Here is a 19,470-nt window from a genome sequence, read left to right on the forward strand (position 1 = left end):
CTGTGAGTATAAAAACCTCTTCCTTCATGACAGTCATTTCTGTGTCTGGGCGTCTTACCGCGCCTGATTAAAACAAACCCTGGTGCGTTTTAAAACAGCAGGAATGCACTGCCCTGTCAACAGGGCCTTGCTCCAGGCGGCAGTGAAGCTGTTCACATAAGAGGATGTGCTACGCTCAGCACCTGGGTCACCAGCAGTGGAGGATATGGAAGCCTGGAGGACTTCCAGAACCAGGAGAGGCATGGGCTTCTTTGGAGCAGGCCGATGTCACAGTAAGAGCAATCACTCCAGTGGACCCCCACCCAAGCGGAAAGAACATTCCAGGTGGGTGTGCATCCTGAGGCTGAAGGAGCTGGGCAGGACTCACCTTTTCCAGGAGAGCGTTCTGCCAGAGCCGGAACATCATCATATACGTCCTATCCCGGGCCCCAAATGAAGTGAAAAAGTGCTGGATTGAACGAGAAAACGGCAAGAAACGTCTGTTAAGACTTACAATATAGTGAATGGAGACACAGTACTCCTTCCTTTAAGAAAGGCTCCTGAGTCCATCCTCAAATACTGCGGACTCTCAGTCACCCGTGATCACAGCACAGGGGCTCTGCAGTGAACGGGGTCAGCACACCAGGGACCAGGGCCCTGGGACCTCTGAGTCCGCACTGTCTCCATGTCCTTCAATGTTCGCCCACACTTTCGTCAGTGGTTCTCTTTCTGGTTTGAAGTTCTCACCTCCATAAAAAACTTCCTGCGCCTACGTACACGGACTGGGCGAGTGGTGAGCTGGGAACCAGCCCAAGGGAAGGAGAAGGCAAACCCACTAACCCACTCACCCTTTGATTCATCAATTCAGCAAATACTTGAATATTAGTGTGTGCACTCTTCTACATGTACACACACTAATACGTGTGCACACACTCTTCTACATGTTTTGGGCACAGTAACAAACAAAACAGAAAGCTCTTATGGAGCTTACACATTCGTGGGGACCTTTTATAATGTGCGGGAAGAAAGCGACAGAAAACCAGATTTTACTGAACACATTCTAGGTGCTTCACAAATGCTCCTTCATGTAAACCACACAGAAGCTTTGGAAAATAAACATAACTGCTGATACTTAATAAAGAGAAACCGGCTGGTGAGGTTAGGTGACCTCTGTAATCACAAAGCTGCTTCGTGCCAGAAACAGAATTCAAAGCAAAGACTATTGGACCCCTAAGCCTCAGGGTTCGTGCCTCTGAAGTGCCTGAGTTCAAGGGCACTGCAGACCTGTGTTCAGTCCAGCCCTAGCCCCGAAGCTATCAGTCTTCAGGCTCTGGTTAAAGGTCAAAGACCACAGTGTTCCCTCCGCTCTCAATTTTATCTACCACATTTTCTCCAGGCTGACGATATGGACAGTCTGTCTCCTATCAGACTCCTCTCGATGAGCTGTCCTGATATACGATGAAGCAGCTTACATTTGTGTAGCACTTTGCAATTTACTGTTTTCAAGTGTGTGAGGTCACTTCAGACTGTTAAACAGGCGTTGCTGGCTCTGTTTTACATTTACAAACTGGGGCTCAGAGAGGTTACATAATGTACCTACAGCCACGGGACTCTAATTCAGGTGTTCTGGCTCCAAGTCCGATGTTCTGCCACTCCACCTCGCCCCCTGCTCAGACCCCAAGCACCCTGCCCACCACTGAGGTGGCTCCCGTAATCTGCATCACCTTACCACCTCTCACCCCAATCCTACTGGCCTCCATATTAGTGCAACTGAAGGGCAGAAATCCAGCAGTAGGGGGACTGGGGTTTGGGGGAACAGAAAGTCCAGGATCAGGCTCTACTTACCTTTTCCGAGTCAGTGCAAACTTGGATGGCATTGGGAATGAGGCGGGCTGTTTTTTCTTTAGTCATGGAGCAGATGTCTTTCAAACGAACGGTCAGCTGGCATCCGCACAGAAACAGAGAATGGATATAACAAGCAAGAAGAGGCATACTAATAGAGTCAGGCAAAGTGTTCATACGGCACCAGTTCAGACAGAGGAAATCAGATCACAGGCTGCATACTTCTAAACCTGGAAGGGACCTCCTTAGAGATCACCTGGTTTGGCCCCTTATTTCAGAGGCCACACGGCGAGCCTCGCCCAAGGTTCTCTTGATTCTTGGTCCAACGAGCTTTGCTTTCTCATTTCTACACAGCCTGATAAATGTGCAGAGGTCCCATCACGATTTGCCACTTACAGAAACACAGAACACTGGCACTGGGTGGGACCTTAGAGTCATCTAGTCTGTCTTTTCTCACTTTATTTTATAAGATTAGGAAACAAGGCAAATAAAGGACTAGCCTAAAGTCACACAGCTATTGGCTGCAGAACCAGAAAGTACAAGCCCGTTCTCTTGAGTCCCAAGGCCAGTGCCCGTTTTACCCTACACTTCTGCCTCCGTGGTGACTCCTGCCAAATATTTACCTGCACTTCCCCAAAATCAAATGCTCACCCGACGAGGAGGGAGGGGAAGGCATGGTAGAGAGATCTATCCTTCAAGATTCAGGCACGTGCTTTTGTGAATTATGCAAAGGCTTGGGCAGAGTTTGAAATCAACCAAAGGACAAAAGTGAGGGCAGCTTCCGCAGCCACAGCCCAGGGGGACAGCCCCAGGGAGCAAGCCCCAGGTCTTTACCAGAGTTTCCCAGCGGAAGATGTTGCTGTAGAAGCAGATCCAGTTTTCAGAGAGGTAGAGTCGGCCCTGAAGAAGAATGTCTCTTTGGAGTGCACAGGAGTAATCTGTGGTAGAATGGGGGACGGAGCTCAGGGACAGGGAGCGTTCTCGGCAAACCGGTACAATCAGGCAAGCCATCCCCCAACAGCCCCGGGAAGCTCAACTGCCCACCATGGACTAGGTGTGTGAAACACTAGTCTAGCGGCCAAGGGAGTCCCTGGCATCTCCTGATCAGGCAGGGGAAGGATGTGAACTACGTTAGAGGACGAAAAGGCCAATACAATTCAACCAACGCTCCTCCCCCTCCACAACTTCCCCAGCCCCTCCTCTGCCGGGCCATCTGCAGGGACAAGAGTGGCAGCGACGCCTCCCAGGCCGGGCTCTCTGGAGGCCATCACGCAAGTGGGGCTCAGCCCTGAGTCCCCACCGCTGGGGCCAGCTCTCTGGACATCCTCGCTCCCTACTCCCAGACAGATGCCCTTACTTGGGGAACCGGTACTCAGAAGCAGCCTGATTGCCTTCCTGCCCCCACACGCAGGTCACCCAGCTCACCAACGATGAGGCGCTCCGTGTCTGGAAGTTGCTTAAAGAGCTTTCTGAAGTCTTCATTTCTCTGCTTGTAAGTGGGGCTTAACACCTGCGTGAAAATGGCCAAGGTTAGCAGGATGTTCCCAGGTTCACGGGCTGGGGAGGAAGGTGTGGGAGGAGGACCTGCTTGCATGTTTCAAGGCAAAGCTGAGGCTCTGTTGCACCAGAGACCCCAGGAGTTAGGCAAAGGGGGCTTGGTATGGAAAAACATGGTGGAGAGAATTTGATGCTGCAGAAGGCTTTATACCCAGTGTCCATCAGTGAGAAAATGTCAAACATACTAAGCAGGGCCCACACAACATCCCAAGTGGACAAAGGGAGGAGGGACAGCCCTGGGCTATTGCTGTTCTGCCTCTGACAGCAGGAAGCACCATGGTGACAGTGAAGCAGGCCCAAGGGGACTAAGGGGACCAAGGGGACCTCCACCCCCACCCCGCGGCAGGACCCAGGATATGACGGTGCCCAGTGTAGCCCTCAGAAGAAGCTGTCATTACGAGTAACACAGTTAGCACTTGGCTGTGTCTGAACTTCATGACTGGAAAAAAGAAATCATGAAACATAAGACTAGTACAATGTTATGTCAATTATAGCTCAGTAAAACTGGTGGGGGTGGAGCGAGGAATTACACCTTTACAAAGAGTGGACTAAAAAAAAAAAACGCCATAAAACTAGTACTAGGGCTTCCCTGGTGGCACAGTGGATGAGAGTCTGCCTGCCGATGTAGGGGACACGGGTTCGTGCCCCGGTCCGGGAAGACCCCACATGCCGTGGAACGGCTGGGCCCGTGAGCCATGGCCGCTGAGCCTGCGCTCCGCAGCAGGAGAGGCCACAGCAGTGAGAAGCCCGCGTACCGCAAAACAAACAAACAAACTAGTACTAAAAAAAAAAAGCACACAAGTAGGGAATTTAAAAGCATATCTTGCGGGCTTCCCTGTGGTGGTGCAGTGGTTAAGAATCCGCCTGCCAATGCAGGGGACACGGGTTTGAGCCCTGGTCCGGGAAGATCCCACGTGCCGCGGAGCAACAAAGCCCATGCGCCACAACTACTGAGCCTGCGCGCCTAGAGCCCGTGCTCCGCAACAAGAGAAGCCACCGCAATGAGAAGTACGCGCACCACAACGAAGAGTAGCCCCCACTTGCCGCAACTAGAGAATGCCCACACGTAGCAACAAAGACCCAAAGCAGCCAAAAATAAATAAATAAATAAATAAAAACAAAAAAACATATCTGGCAACTTGAGGTACCCAAACTTCACGCCCTCACCATCCCTTAGAAGACTATCTAATCCAAACCTTACGTTACCAATGAGGAAACTAAGCCCGGAGAGAAGTCCCTGCCCAAAGACACCCCTGAACCCACACCTAGCGTTTCGGTGCCTCAGTGAAAACTCAAACCCATCAACTGCCTTAATGAATCCTTCTTGGAAATTCCATGAACCAGTTGAACAGACAGGAATCCTGCTCTTTCCAAGCTTACAATCAATCGTGTGCCCGTAAGTGAAAGGCACCCAGGGATGATACACGAAGACAAGCGCACAACCCGGGAAGGGCCAGGCCTCGTGACAGAGACATGTGCACTCCACCCAGGTGACTTGTTGACCTACTTATGCCAGGAACACACGCAGGTAGACAAACCGTCCTGCTATTGCTGACGGATGGGTCTTGGCCATTTACGCTTTCTCGCGCGCTTCCCTGGGAATCCACTGGCATACGGCTGGAGTTCACAATGGAGTGAACTCTGCACTGTTCGTTTCTTGGCTTTCTGTAAAGCTAACGGCCCGTGAGACAGCTGAGGCTGTGGCCTGACCGCCCTGGCAGCAGGCACTGCCTACCTCAGCTCGGTGACTACCTGTGCCAGAGGGAACAGGAGGGTTTCAGGAAGTTGGAGGAGAGAAAACAGCATGACTTCAGTTTGGGGGAGGTTTTCCAGGTAAGAGAGAAAGAAGAGGAGTGCTTTCAACTACTTTGTCCATAGTTATTTTGACATTTAAACTCTCGTTTTGGCTTATTTATTTATAAAATGAGTTTTGTATGTGCAAGTGGACCCTCTGCTACCTTCCCCAAAGCAACAGATATGCTGTAGAATCCCAAACTTCAGAACTCACCGACCATATGTTTGAACCAAGTATCGGGGTCACTGGGAGGGAATGTCTGGAAGCCAGCTCATCCCGTGACTTCTACGGCCAGAAAAGACCTCAGAAGACAACATTCCTCGGACCCATCAAACTGATCCTGAGGTATCCAATCTCAGTGGCCCCCTGGCCTCACAGAACAGAGTCCACACACTGAAAACCCTTTAACCGACCTTGCAGAGCTAACATGGAGTGAGATATGACCCTGCGTCAAACACTATCATAAGCCCTTCACAACATCCTCTCATCTGACCACAGGGTCGTTTTTACGATCCCGTTTTAGGCGCGAGGAACCTGAGGCACAGGGAGGTTAAGCACCTTGCCCAAGGCACGTGGTTACTAAATGCGAGTGTGGAATATGAACCAGGGCGGGCAGTGTGGTCCACGGCTCTGGGTCTGAGCCATCACTCTGCACTGCCTCAGGATCCTTGCACCAAGAAGGAAACAACAGGGATGCCCCAGCTGAGCACACCCTCTTGTGGATGAGGTGTTCACTTATGCGTGGGGCCCCCACTAGCCTTCCATGCCTGCAACTGGGGCTTTTTTGGGGCGGGGGTATAGTTTCAGTTTTGCAAGTTCTGGAAATTGGGTGTACAACAATGTGAACATACTTAACACTATTGAAATATATATCTAGAAATACCTAAGATGGTAAATTTTATGTTATGTGTATTTTACCATACTTCTTTCTTTTTTTTTTGGCCACGCCATGTGGTTTACAGGATCTTAGCTCCCCAACCAGGGATCAAACCCAGGCCTTGGCAGAGTGAAAGCGCACAGCCCTAACCATTGGACCGCCGGGGAAACCCCACAGTTTTTTAAAAAACTGTATCAGTCGAGTCGGTCTTAAAGCTCCAATATCGGCCTGAGGACCAGCCTACCAGGTGGCCCTGGACCCCCTTCAGTTGAAAGTGGACATCAGGCATCCAACTGCCTGCAGCCCGGAAGTCCTCCCCTTTCCAAATGTCCCCTCCGTGGCGCTCTGTCACCCCTGCTCCTCTCACATCCAGTGAGGACTCAGACATGGACAGAGATGCAGGCGCAGGGAGTCTGGCCCTCATCTCCAACCCAGAGGCAAACGGAGGGAGCCGCCCTCTCCTCCCTTCGGAACAAAGCCGTGGCTATGGGGAGGGGAGGGCCCATCCAGCCCTGACCTCAGAAGTCAGCCAGTTCTGCAAGGGCTGCCTCGGCGGGGTGTAGGAACTCCTTAACCCAGGCCCACAAGTCACTGCCCTGATTCGAGCAGGCTGCCACCGTGGAAGGTAGGCAGGCTCGCCTCCTAGAGTCTAAAGTACAGAGATCTTAGTTGGCCCCGCCACCATCTACCTTCTTGTCCCGGGAGACCGTGACCCTCTCTCCCTGGCGCCCTTGTGCTCTTAAAGCCATCTCCTCCGAAGGGGAGGCACGGCTCACCTATTTTCATTTTAAATGGCCAAAGATTTCTGGTCCAAGGCTTGTCAAACCCGGGGCCCTCTCAGGGAGCAGGGCCAGGTGGAGAACGACAAGGGCGCAGCAGACCTGTCACACGGCGCAGAGAAGTGAGGATGCGCACTCACGGCTGGGATTTCCTCAGACCCGGGCCGGCAGCAGAGTTCCGCGCCAGCAGGTCCATCCGTCAGTTTCTCCAGGCGCCGCTGCAGGGGCTGGCTGTCCTGCTCCAGCAGGAGGCTCCAGAGGACCCCCGATTCCGTCAGAGATTCCATCCCGGTCCTTGAACTCCGACCCCCCACCCTCCCCACAGGATGCAACCAGTCAGTCTCGCCGGGGCTGGACGCAGAGAGGTGGCCTCTGGCTCCGCAGCAGTGGGTCTGTGTGACCCTCGCTGGCCCCCCTGGTGCCCCTAGAGCCCGGTTCCCGGCGCAGAGCCTCACGGGTGGAAGGGTGCGGTCAGCAAGGTTCTCAGGCGGGCTGGCCAGAGTCTCCAGGGGCCGGGCTCTGCCTCATCGCACTCGGCTCCCAGCGTGGCAGGTCTCCAGGCTGCGGGGGACCCAGATGGGACGTGAGGGGGCCCCTCCTCCGGGTCAGCGTGGACAGCCGCTCCAAGGGGCCAGCTGCAGCCAGGACGCGGAGGACGGGGCAGGTGCACAGGGCCACCAGAGTCCCGCCCCACCGTTACTCACACACAGTAAGTACAGTGGCTCACGGCTGGTCTGAAACTCCAGGGAAGACAGACGCCCAACTCCCCAGCTCTGTCTGGCCCGTCCCGTAAGGCAGCCTGTTCAACGTGCAGTCGCTGCTCTGGGCGGGCGCTGTCGCTGTGACTCACAGTCCTCACCCAGGCAGCGTGGCCACCGCTGGCTGGGGCACCAGGGCCTGCTCCCCCCAACACCCCCTTTCCTCCCAGACGCGCTCCTCTCGGCTGACCAGCAAACAACTTCTTTGTTAGAATCGCCCGTGGCAGGAGGGAGGGTGGGGGGAGGCAGGGCGGGTGGGCGGGCAGGGCCGGAGCCCTACACACGCTTCGAGTTACAGGATCTGGGTGATGGTACCGGCCAACGTCCTCCAGTAACCCCCGGCCTAGCCTGGCCTCCCCAGCAGATGTTTCCTGCAATGGAAAGTAGCTGGCCAAGGCTCTGCGTCGGGGAAGGGAGGGGAGGAGGTGCCAGGGGCACTGCTGTTGTGATGAAATCTGAAATGTGAGACCTGAACAGCCAGGGACTTCTTGGAGACACGCTCTCCCCTCACTGGCCCATCCATCCACCAACTCCCCCGTAGCAGCAGCAACAACAGGAGACTTGGAAGTTTAACTCATCCTGTTTCAGATGTGCCGGTGGGGAGAAGCTGAGGCCAACAGCTCCCAGGTGCGTGGGCGGCATCGCCTTCCTTCCCAGGGACGCCGGGAGGGCACCCACTCAGCCTCTCAGACCTTGAGGGCCAAGGAACCATGCTAAGAGCAGAGAATCTGGGCCAGCTCCAAAGGAGACAGACAGGCTGCAAGGAAGCTGAGACCTCTGGAGAGGAAAGAGAGCCAGGCCAATGAGGGCAAGAAGGGCTCTAGAAAGAGAAGCTGGGGACAGAGGTCAGACAGCACTGGGGCCGGGAAGATTGGATTCCCAGGAAATGTCAGACTCTGGAGACAAACGGGGCACCTCCCTCGCCCTCCCCAGTTCTGCCCGCCTTGCCAGGAGGGTCTCCAGGCTGCACACGAGGGAGAACGTTGCCTTTGTCCTAGGAGTCTCAGCTATCGATATTTGATGCAGTAACTCTCAAACTGTACCGTACTTAAAAATGATCTAACCATCATATTAAAAGTATAGATTCCTGACTCCCAACCCCCAAAATTGTGCTTCAGAGGAACCTGGGGTCTCCCAGTTAAGTCGTGTTGGAGGAAGAGCCTGAGTCCTCCCCCGAACTCCTGTTCATGTCTCACTGTGCACACCCCGGACGCAGCCACCGCCTCCGCCCATCTATCGCGCAGGGTGATTCCTCTCTCAGACTACCATCTTCTCCAGGAAGCAGCTAACGCCTCCAGCTATCTTCTCCAGCACCTGGTATGGTGGGTTTCAAGTCTCCGACGCTCAGAAACTATTTACCACATGAATGCATTCCTTCTGCGCCTCTTACACTGTCCCTATTTACACAGCATCGTGTGTGTACACATCCACACACATCCTCGCTCCTCTAGGCATGGCTCCTCAGCACCCAGTCCCTGCCAACACTCTCCAAGCCATATATCCGAGCTTCTCTCCGCCCTGCATCAGCCCTGTCGTCAGGAGTGGGGTAGGAGAAGTCAGCAATTCCGTTTTCCAGGGTGACCGGAATGCTTCTCTCCTGGGCCTCAGCAGACCCCACGATCTAGGCAGTGCCAGGACCCAAGAGGGCTGAATCCTTACAGAAATTCCCTGGAAACATTTGAGTATTGCTGCGGCCAGATAAGGGGATGACTGTTTGGGGTCCGATGCGGTGAGTCAGGGGCAGGACACACCCAGAAAGATAAGCCCTGGAGATGAGTCTCAGTGCTCTCAGCCTTCGTCTCCTACGCCCCTCACAACGCCGCCCCACCAGGAAGGGCAGCGGGCAACTTCCAGCCTGGGGAGAGGGAACTGGCCCCAGGCTAAACATTAACTCCACGGCAAACACTGGGAGCTGGGACCAAGTGGTACCCCTCCCTGGATAGAGCAGCGGGAGGGAGAGGGTGGAGGAGTCCAGGAGAAAAACAGATGGATCTTGGTGACACATTGGCCTCACCTAGGAAGAAACCAATGGAGACCCTCAAAGGAGACGCTGGACTTTCAACCCGATCTGGGTAGGGAGGAGCCAGATGTGGGATAAGGGGCAGTGGAGACGGGGGAGGTGACCCAGCAAAGGAAGGAGAGAGGTGGGTGGGAGAGAGCGTTAACAGAGAAAGGCGGAGCGGAGCGGGACAGGAAGTGGTCTCACCTGGATACGGGGCCGCTCTGGAGACAGTTAAGATGGGGGCACGGGGGTCCATGGGTAAATAACAGAGGGAAGCTGGACGGAGGCAGAGGAATCAGAGGCCATCCCCGAAAAAAAAAAAAAAAAAGAAAACAAACAAAAACGGGCTGCCAAGGTGTCCTCAGTGATGCCTTTCAGCGCTCACTCCCACTTTCCTCATTGTCCCCCATCATTTGAATTTCATTCCTACAAAGCTTCGTCCTCTTGTTCAATAGTATGTCTGCCAGGCCTGCCTGGTCATTCCAAAGGGCCGGCACCATCCCTCTTCCCCACTGGACAGCCAGCATTCCCAACGGGGACCAGCAGGCCACTTGGGCCCTGAAGTCTCAGGGCAGCCGCCAGCGTCTGGGCTCCCATCCTCTGACCTCAGAAACCTTCCTTTCCCTAGGCTGCCACGGAGATGACTGACCCTCCAGGAAAGAGGTGAGGCAGGTGAGGAAGCACCTTTGTCCACCTGGAGCACCGGGGAAAAGTCTTCTGTGACTTGCCTTCATCCAGGATGCGAGAGCCCACTGCGTCCAGTGGGGCCATCTTTGGGGGGCAGATTGCACCCCTCTGGCCCCTAACTCTCCCCTTGGTCCCCTGTTTCTGCTCATCCTTCCACCTGTGTATCCCCCAAGCTTGGGGGCCTTGACTAATAAAACTGGGGTAGTCAAAGGGGGGTTCAGGGGCAGTAGATGTGATGAGGCCTGGCAGGGACTCAGGCAGATGGCCCGGCCTTCAAACCCCACTCTTGACCTGAATATCCCTGGCTGGAGACCAGAGGCTCTTGCCACAGTCCTTCCACGTGTCCCTGGGGTCCGGCCACCTTCCTCCATGGAACCCACGCTTTATAAAGGCCAAGATGGTTTGTCATCATGGTGACAGTTCCTCCCTGGCTAAATAGGTAAAAGTAAAATGCAGAAGAGAGGCAGGTGGAGGGGGAGGCTGGGGAGGGACAGGGCAGGGTTGGGGGGGCTTCCTCTCACATCAGAGCCAGGCCACTCCAGTGGGCCTGAGATGTTCTCGCAACAGTCGGCAAGCATGTGCTGACCCTCGCTGTCCTGAATCCGGCCAGGCATTTCTAACTGTCCCTAGGGCTGGGGAGACAGAGCCTTTGCTTATCGGAAGGATGTCCAGTGCCAGCGATGGAGCCTCAGGCAGCAGCATAGCTGGAGAGCCACCAGCGGCGTCAGGAGAGGGATCAGAGAGGGCTGTCGCAGAGCTGAGAAGGAGACACGGGGTAGCCTTCCTGATGGTCCAAGTCCAATCCCCTAGGCCAACGCAGTGGTGAGGTAGGAGGACCGAGCAGATCAAGGGAAAACAGAGAACCAGGCCACAGCAACAGGGGCAGGGCAAGGGCCTCCTGAGAAATCAGGAATGGACTAGGGGGGGCAGTGCTAGGGAGTGCGGGCGATGAACTGAAGTTTCCTGATGGGGCCTCTGCCCACGAGCGCTGACACACACACACACACAGCATACCGCAGGAGCGCAGGCCCCAGAGGACGGGGGTACCACACACCCATGGGCACGGACTCAGGTGGTTCTGAGCTCAGGCAGGGAAACTCCCAGGACCTGGCTTCCCAGTGGAGCCAGAGCATCCAGCCTAAGAGCACAGCCACGCTCAGGCGGTGCCCACGGAGAAGTGCACTGGTACCATCAGAGTGGGCATTCATGGGGGTGCCACTTGTGTGAACACACGGCATCTTGCTTCCTCCACAGACACGCAGGGGTGGACCAGCCCAGAGCTGGGGCATCAGCCTCAGGACGAGAGCAGGGTTTTACTTGGAAGAGGGGGGGTCCCGGTGTTGCTTGAAGCCGGCCTCTCTAGAGCTCTACCCACTGTGGTAGCTGATGACCCTCCGGACGTGAAAACACATAAAGAAAAAATGCCGAGATGCACTAGACACAGCCCCTGACATCTGTGGCTCAGGCCGGCTGGAGACCCCTGTGCCTCGCAGCTTCCCTCCCATCTGCTCAGCTTCTGCCGCTGCCTCCCAATGCCCACCCGCCATTTCTCTCTCCCTCCCCCACGCTGGTCCATTCTGCTCCCTGTTCCGCCCACAAATCTGGATGTCCACAGTGGAAGTCCGGCAGGACCAGGAAGAAGGCAGCACCCCGGGGCCGGGTGGCAGACACAAGGGACCACGTGTGCCTGGCAACCCTGAATCGGGGAGCAGGGGAAGCAGGAGGAAAGCAGGAACACATTTGTGGATGGGCCCCATGTCTGGTATGGCTGAGCTTCCAGAAGAAGCCCCAGTGTGAGAGCGGGAGGCCGGGAGGGGATCTCTGAAGGCTGCTCAGCAGAGCCCCTTGTGCACTTGGCCTCCGTGAGTTAATGATTTGTGCTGGGTGGAGAGTCAGTGTCTCTGGAATCCATCTGGGGTGAGGGGTGGGGGGTGAAGGGAGACAGCCTAGGATTAATGGAGCGTGAGGGCAGGAAAGGCCCGGGAACCGGGTGGATTCTGGAGGACGACTGTATAAGGAGATTTACGGAGCGAGTGAGGGCGGGCTGTTCCAGCACGTCTCCGCTGCAGGTGGAATCCACCAGGAAGCAACGCTCGGCCATGCCGGGCCCCTCTGTCTGTCACTTAGCTGCCATCAGAACGCCTGGCCTCTGGCCCCATGTGGCAGCTGGCCTACCACCACCGTCCAGCCGAGCGGCAGCATCTGTTTCTAGCCTGCTGCTCTGCTGAGGGCTCAGATGCCAGGTCTCCTCTGTGGGGCTGAGGGAGAAACTAGGAGTGAAAGGAGGGGAAAAGTGGGGTGGGGGCGGGGGGCAGTAAACCTGCTAGAACCAGAGAGGGAGAGAAAGCCAGCCCGGAGAAGGAAAGTTAGAAAGGAGAGCAGGAAACGGAGGTGGAGAAAAGAAAACGGGGGAGTCAGCAAGGAAAGGGTAGGCAAGGATTCAAGGGAGGGAAACGTGAGACGGAACAGAAAAGCTTGCTGGAAAGAGGAAAGGAGAGAAAGGAGTAGATAAGAGGGAGAGGGTGGAGACGGGCAGCAAGGCTGAGGATCTGCCCGTCCAAATCTGGTCGATTTAATTGTCCCCTGGGTCTGCAGCCACGTGTTCCCTGTTCCCCTTTGAGGCACTGATTTTACAGTACCCCTCGGGAGGGTGGAAGATTTCGTGATGGAAAGGATGCTGGAGGCCCCACCCACTCCCAGGAAAGCATTCTCCATCCCCTCTACGTCCTCCCACACAGGAGCTCCTCTCCCCTCCAGGATGTCAGCTCTAAGCCACGGGGAGGCCACAAGCCCAGGTAAAGGCCACTGTGGGTCCGAGGGGGGCTGAGGGGCTGAAGTCCGGCTTCTCCCACCCACCGGCCACCTAAGCCCTCAACTCCCCTCCTGCCAGCACAGCCCACCAACCTCTGCTTTGCCTGTGCTGGGTGAGGCTAAGGCTGGGATCCATCAACCCTACCTCTGCTTGGTCCCCTGAGCAGCAGGAGGTGGGAAGCCACGGGGCTGACGGACATGAGCGTGACTGTGGGGAACCGCTGAGCCCTGTGGGAAAGCACCCTCCACACAGCGATTCCGGCCCAAGTCCCTGCGTTAAACCCAAGCCCCTCCCCCCTCCTCCTGCCGCTCCCCCTCGCCAGAGCGTCCTCAACGCCCGTCTCCCAGGCGCCCGCTCCGGCACCTTCTCCAACTCCACGCGACCTGCTGCAGCAGGGCCTGGTGTTAGGGGAGCGGGGAGGATGCGTCCACGTGACCATCAGGGTCAAGCACGGGCAACAGCAAGCTCAGGGATGAAAGACAGTGACCTGAGACCGGGCCGTGGGCAGCCGCAGGGGTCGGCGCACGACCAGGCAGGCCGCTGAGACTTCAGCCAGCTGCTCTTCACGGGAAAAGTTCAAAACCCTGTGGCCCCGGCTCTGTGGCCCAGAGGATGTGGCCTCTGCAGGGACCGCTTACTCCACGATCGGCTTCCGCGTAGGAGCGCCTGGCTGGACACCGCAGGGACGACCCCAGAGCCGGGGATGTGTTCTGGGAGGAGTGTGCCCGTGGGGCTACCGAGAGGACCCGGGGGCAGAAGTCACATTCCGTTACATGAGACACAGCCTCCCTACAAATGGGCAACTTGTCTGACTGCTCTTCCCCCAAAATGTCTCGGTTAAGGGGAGGAAACCTCGGCCCTAAGTTTAGGCCCCAGGACTGTCCCGTCCCAGAGTTCTGTCTGGCCTTAGAATGCCTCCCCAGCCCGGTCTCCTCCGTCAGGGCTGGAGGGCCCTTGTCGGGGATTCTAGCGGGGGGACGAGGCAGCCCATCCCTGCTTGGTCTCCGGGAATCGAACCCTCCCTCACCAGCAGTCCTGTCCTGCTACAGAAGAGAACCATGGTGTCTGGTTTTTGAGGGAGGGGGTCTGGTCAGGGGAAAAGCCCACCTTGCTAGGCCCCTAAGTTTGCCCGAGCCCACAGGGAAGCCACGCTGCGCCCCCCATGCCTCCATCCCCCGAGCACGGCCACCCCCCACCCGCCTTGCACGAAGCCAACAAGCAGAGAAAAGGGATACTTACGTTATACCAGCTCTGGCTTTTCTGAAAAAACAAAGTAAGAGAAACAACGTTAGTCAGCGAGACACGGTGGGAACGGCCAGCGCATTCCTGGCTCCAGAGGGAGGGTTACACAGACAGCGGAGGGCGGGCGGGGAGGAGGAACCCCAAGGCAGCTGAAGGCTCCCCGTGTTGTTGCTCGGGGTGGGGGTCCTCCTTTCTCAAGACAGCTCCCGAAAGGAGGCCCAGGGAGCGGTCCATGCTGGAAGCCCCCGCGGCTGGGATGGCAGGCAATGCAGCACCAGCTAGAGCTCGGCCGGAAGGAGCAGGCCCCATCACAAGGTTCTTCTGATGGGGGCGAGGGATGCACTGCAGGCATCCGAGACCCAGTCCCCAATGGGCCCTGATCAGAAGCAAAGTACCCACGGAGACCAACACAGCCGTCCACCCAAGTCGGCCCCCCTGCAAGGCAGGGTGGGACCCTCTGGTGTCGGGGAGTCAAGGGACTGCCTAGAAACTTCCCTCCAACTCAGTAAATTCCTCCTTCTGCCCAACTGGCTGATCATGTAAGTGACAGTGGCCAAGGAGTGGTTGGGGGCTGCGTGTTGGGGGGAAGGCTGAAGCACATAACTGCTAAAGGTCCTTCCCGACTTCATGGGGTTAAAATTCAATACCAACAAACCCTGGTCCGTCCCGACTCCAGAATTCAGGTGCTCTCCATTCCCAGCCCTGAGCAAAGGTAACAAAGTTTTTTAGGGAAAGAGGAGGGATGGCTAAGAGGAGGGATGGCCTAGTCTATCTCCCATCACACTGGCCAGGAGTCCTTTATACATACACATCCCACTTGGAAGACAGAAAGACAAGCAGATAGAGACAGACAGACAGACAGACACACACACACACTCGCACACGCACACCCCTGCCCCATCTCTTCAGGGGCTGACCCAACAGGTTTAGATTGGGTAGACTGGGGCTGGGGTATTTTCAGTTTTAAAATGCTTGCCAAGGGTGTATAATTCAGGAGGAGAATCACTGGGTAGAAGGAAGCTTTGCCTACTGGTCCACATCTTAACTATAGGCACACCTCGTTTTACTACGCTTCATAGACATTGCATTTTTTACAAACCGAAGGTTTGTGGCGATAGGGTGTCAAGCAAGTCTATTGACACCATTTTCCCAAGAGCATCCATTATTTTTCAGTTAATTTAAAATTGTATTTTTAATGATAATTTAAGTGTACACTGCTTTTTTTAGACATAATGCTATTGTATACTTGACAGACTACAGCACAGTGTAAACATAACTTTCACGTGTTCTGGGAAATCAAAATATCCACGTGACTTGCTTTATTGTAACGTTTGCTTCACTGTGGTGGCCTGGAACCCAACGGCAGGCTCTCCGAGCTATGGCTGCATACGCAGAGATGTGGATCGTGGGCACACTTAGCAACCTTTATCCCGCCCACCCCTACTCCTAAGGGAAGAAGGCAGGCGTGGTCTCAGGAGGTCTGCTGTGCGGTGTCTGGAGAGGGTGAGGGTGACTGCAGTGGCGAAGGCCTGGGCGTGCGATCGCCCCCCTCGCTGGCTCTCCCATCCGGAAGAACTCTGTAGAGACCTTCACCTTCACTCCGAAGAGGAAGCGTGTCAGCAGACGAAGGACAGGCGTGGGTGGTGCTGCCTCTGAGTGGCTTTGTTTCAACCTCACACCCTATCTCACTGGCCAGGGGGCAGGTAGCAAGGCAGGCGCTCCATCCTCCTCTGCAAGATGCTCTCCTTGGTCGCTTCCCAACAGAGGCTGTCACCACGGCCCCATCCGGAAGTCACATATTCCCACCACAGCCTCATCTTCTCCTCCAATCCAGAGGGCCTAGCAGGTAAGGGCCCAAATCCAAATATTCAAAGCCAACTATCCCACCACCGAGGGAGAATGGGAATCGTGGACTGAAAGTTAGCCTCTAGTCATTCTGGAGGAGCGTGGATGGGGCAAGGAGGCTGCAGCGGACTCTACCCTGCGCCTTAGAACATCTTAATTCTTGGGTCCTCATTCTGAGATCATAGGGCACGAGGCTGTACAGGTATCCATGAAAACACCTCTCTCAATAGTGGAAAAGCACGCTCTAGGAGCTGCCGGCCTCAAGCACCCGCAGTTCACCTGCGTTTCATCAAACCAAAGCCAGGTCATCAGACACCTGCTTCACGGCTGAGAAAACTCTCTGTACCCGCCCCCAGCTGCTCACCTCACCGTCCTGGCCTCCACGTGAGACCCTCGGAGGAAAGGGGGCAGCAGGAATTTGATCCTTTACTTAGGCTCCCCCTCCTAACTCGAGTGAATGGAAGAAGGAGAGTTTCGTGCACTGCTGCACAGATGCACGGCCCTTCTGAATCTGTTCGGAAAAAGAGCTTCAGAGTGACAAAGAGCCTGCACCAGGGAACCTGGGCCCACCTCTGACTAGCTGTGTGATACCTTTGTGTGTGTTACTTGCTTGTGTAAATACGTGTTCACAAGTACTGCAATGTCAGACACACAGAGCGAGGACTTCTGTCCCTCAGCCTGAGGCTCTGCCCCGATCCAGCGCTCTGTGGGCAGCCTGTTACCCATCACCACTGAGGGTGTCCAGCCCTCCGGCCAAATCCACGGCAGCCCCTGGGAACAGCCATGTGGGTGTGAGTCTCCCTGAACTCAGTTTGATCTCCGTGGCTCCGCTTTCCAGGACTGAGTCCTGGAGGAGCTGCTGGACCGGAAGGGCCCAGCTCACGGGGCAGGGAGGCCAGGGAGCGGTGGCCCCGGAGGGTGAGAGGGGTGTCCAGTGGCACTCGTGAAGTCTCTGTCCTGGTGGGTTCTCGAAAATGTCCTCCTGTGCAGAGAGAGCCAGAGGCAAGGGAAGAACAGAACGAGGGAGTGGGGCGAGGGCTTTCTGACAGGTGATAAGTGGATTTGGGCAAAGCGGGAGGACGGAGTCAGGAAAACAGCCCAAAGGCAGAGCTGCTGGGACAGGGCTGAGCTGAGCAGGTTTCTAAACTCCTCGCCAAGGTCTGAGGAGCAAGCACCTATGGGACTCCAAGGCCCCTGGAAACAGACAAGTTCCTTACACATCCCCCCAGTGCAAAGGCCCGGGACTCTGGAAGATGGGGTGTGGGCAGAGGAGGGACCTCGGAGGAGCGCTAGTTAGAGGAGTTGGGGGGAAAGAACAATTTCTTACTTTGATCAGGTTAAGTCTGTCATACTGGAAAGAAAACCACAAAAATTAGGATTGAACAACAGGGAGAGAGTCAAAGGGGAAAAGGCGTGCCAGAGCCACAGAGCCCACGACACCGTACACCCAGCGCGGGGAGGCACAACGCGGGGGCCAAGCAAGGACCTGCCTGGGCTCCCGGCACCGCAGCGCCCGGTTCCAGAGCTGGCGGAGCAGGAAACGGCTGCGGGCTCCCCCTGGCGGCCACAAGCCAGCACTACAGAGCGGAAGCTGGGCGGTGGCACAAACTAAGGGGTCCTGGAATAGACCTGGGCCTTGACGTCTAGCCCAGGGCTCTCGGCAGGGCTGGCCAGGGCAGGGCCCGCCTCAGCAGGACAGCTGCAGAGTCACAGGAGCAGGGCCTCACCAGCTACCTCGTCCAACCCCAGTGTACTAACACACGAGGAAATGGGGGCGTGAGAGAAAGGCAGGCAGACACTGTGAGCGAGGCCTGGCTTCAGGGAGAAGTGGCGGCACTCTCCAGCCGGCCTGAAAAATATGAGGTCACCTCCTCTAGCGCACAGGACACAGGGAGCAAGGTGGCCTGGCTGTGAGAACAGTGGCAGTAGCTCTGGCCACCAGACCCCTCGCTGTGGTTGCATTCGGTCAACCTGAGAAAAGGCTCCACCGGGGGAGGGGTATCCCCACCACAAGACTCCCCTCCCTCTGCTCACCTCACCCCTGCAGCTCTCCCTCGCTCCCTGCTCCGGCCCCTGACCGCGCAGAGCCTAATTCCTACACTGGTTCTCGTGTGTCTTCTCTGTCCCGCACGCACACTTCCCATACCAACCACGGCTGCCCCCACGTCCGCCTGGGGTGGCAGGCCGCCCTCCCCGCCACAAGTCAGTCCTTGTTAACTGCTGTGCTGTCAGTCGGTGACGATGGTCACGGCTGGGGAGAGGATGGGACCTCAGTCTGTGGCTGATGGGTTCAGGCACCGCCTCAACCAAGCTCTTCGTGGGGAAAGAAAACCTGGACCCCACCAGTCACCTCCCTCTTCAGCTCCTTAGCAAAGGGGTTGAGGTGCACTCTGGGCTCACGCTCAGCTCTTGGTCTCTTCCTGATGCCTCGTTCTGCCCCTCCACAATCCCACTGGGAGTTCCAGCCTGGTTCCGTGCACCCGCTCCCCGCCTCAGACGTGAGCTCTCCCGCCTCCGACTTCATGGAGCATCCCAACTGCTCATGTGGTTCTGAAGGTCAGGTTAGGTTTGTGGATAATCTGGACACAAATAATCAGGATAATCTGTGTTTCTTATCTCCCTTCCCAGGCTAGACGCTGCCTGGGGGTGGGAACCTGGTCTTCATACTCCTTTCTTAAGGAAGACCTACCATTTAGGGTTTTTTAAAAATCCTCACCACTGGCTACTCCCCTCAACCCATCACCTGACCAAAAGAGGCGCTCCGTTAATGCTGACTTCCGTGCTGTAGACCATAGATAAGTATTGCTCTGCTCACTGAGGGCCTTGCTAGGCACAGGGGTAAGAGGGTAAGGAAGCTTAGAGCTTGACCTTAGGATGGAAAAGTGCGTAAACACTGTGGGCAGAGGCAGAGACATGGAATAACTGGATGCCCTGTCCCGACGCATCTGCCCTCTCCCCAGCCAGAGGCATGAGGGGCTCAGGAGGGGCTGACGGAGGTCATCTCCAAACCCCGTCCCCAAAAGGCCTGCACCTGCCGAGCCCCCCGAACCCACAGGGGACTCCTGGGGGCCTCCTCGGGGCAGGCAGAGCTCCTCCTGCCCTGCCCACAGCCAGCAGCTGGTGGTTTAAAATCCTCAGAGCTAAGATGAGTTTTTAGCCTGAAGGTCACAGACTGTAGGATTAGCCCTGTAGCCACTCGCTCATCCCTCAGTAACCAGAACAGCTGTTGAACCCTGCTCCTCCCCAAAACCCTTACAGAGGCTTGAGACTATGATTAAGTCACCCCCCAGCTCTC

General features: G+C 56.2%; 1 protein-coding gene across 1 annotated transcript in view; it reads right to left on the reverse strand.

Annotated features, from left to right (window-relative positions):
* The window catches only part of GRAMD1B (GRAM domain containing 1B), a 176,738-nt gene that overhangs the window by 25,981 nt on the left and 131,287 nt on the right, over window positions 1-19,470 (reverse strand). Inside the window, exons 4-8 of the mRNA XM_029209028.1 lie at window positions 14,328-14,348; window positions 3,247-3,331; window positions 2,656-2,759; window positions 1,825-1,920; window positions 368-448 (exon numbers count right to left, since the gene is read on the reverse strand). Of these exons, the coding sequence (XP_029064861.1) occupies window positions 368-448; window positions 1,825-1,920; window positions 2,656-2,759; window positions 3,247-3,331; window positions 14,328-14,348 (387 nt within the window). The remainder of the gene's footprint in view (window positions 1-367; window positions 449-1,824; window positions 1,921-2,655; window positions 2,760-3,246; window positions 3,332-14,327; window positions 14,349-19,470) is intronic.

The sequence above is a fragment of the Monodon monoceros genome, unplaced genomic scaffold (genome assembly GCF_005190385.1).
Source record: "Monodon monoceros isolate NGI ecotype Baffin Bay Population unplaced genomic scaffold, NGI_Narwhal_1 Super_Scaffold_7, whole genome shotgun sequence".
Lineage (NCBI taxonomy): Eukaryota > Metazoa > Chordata > Mammalia > Artiodactyla > Monodontidae > Monodon > Monodon monoceros.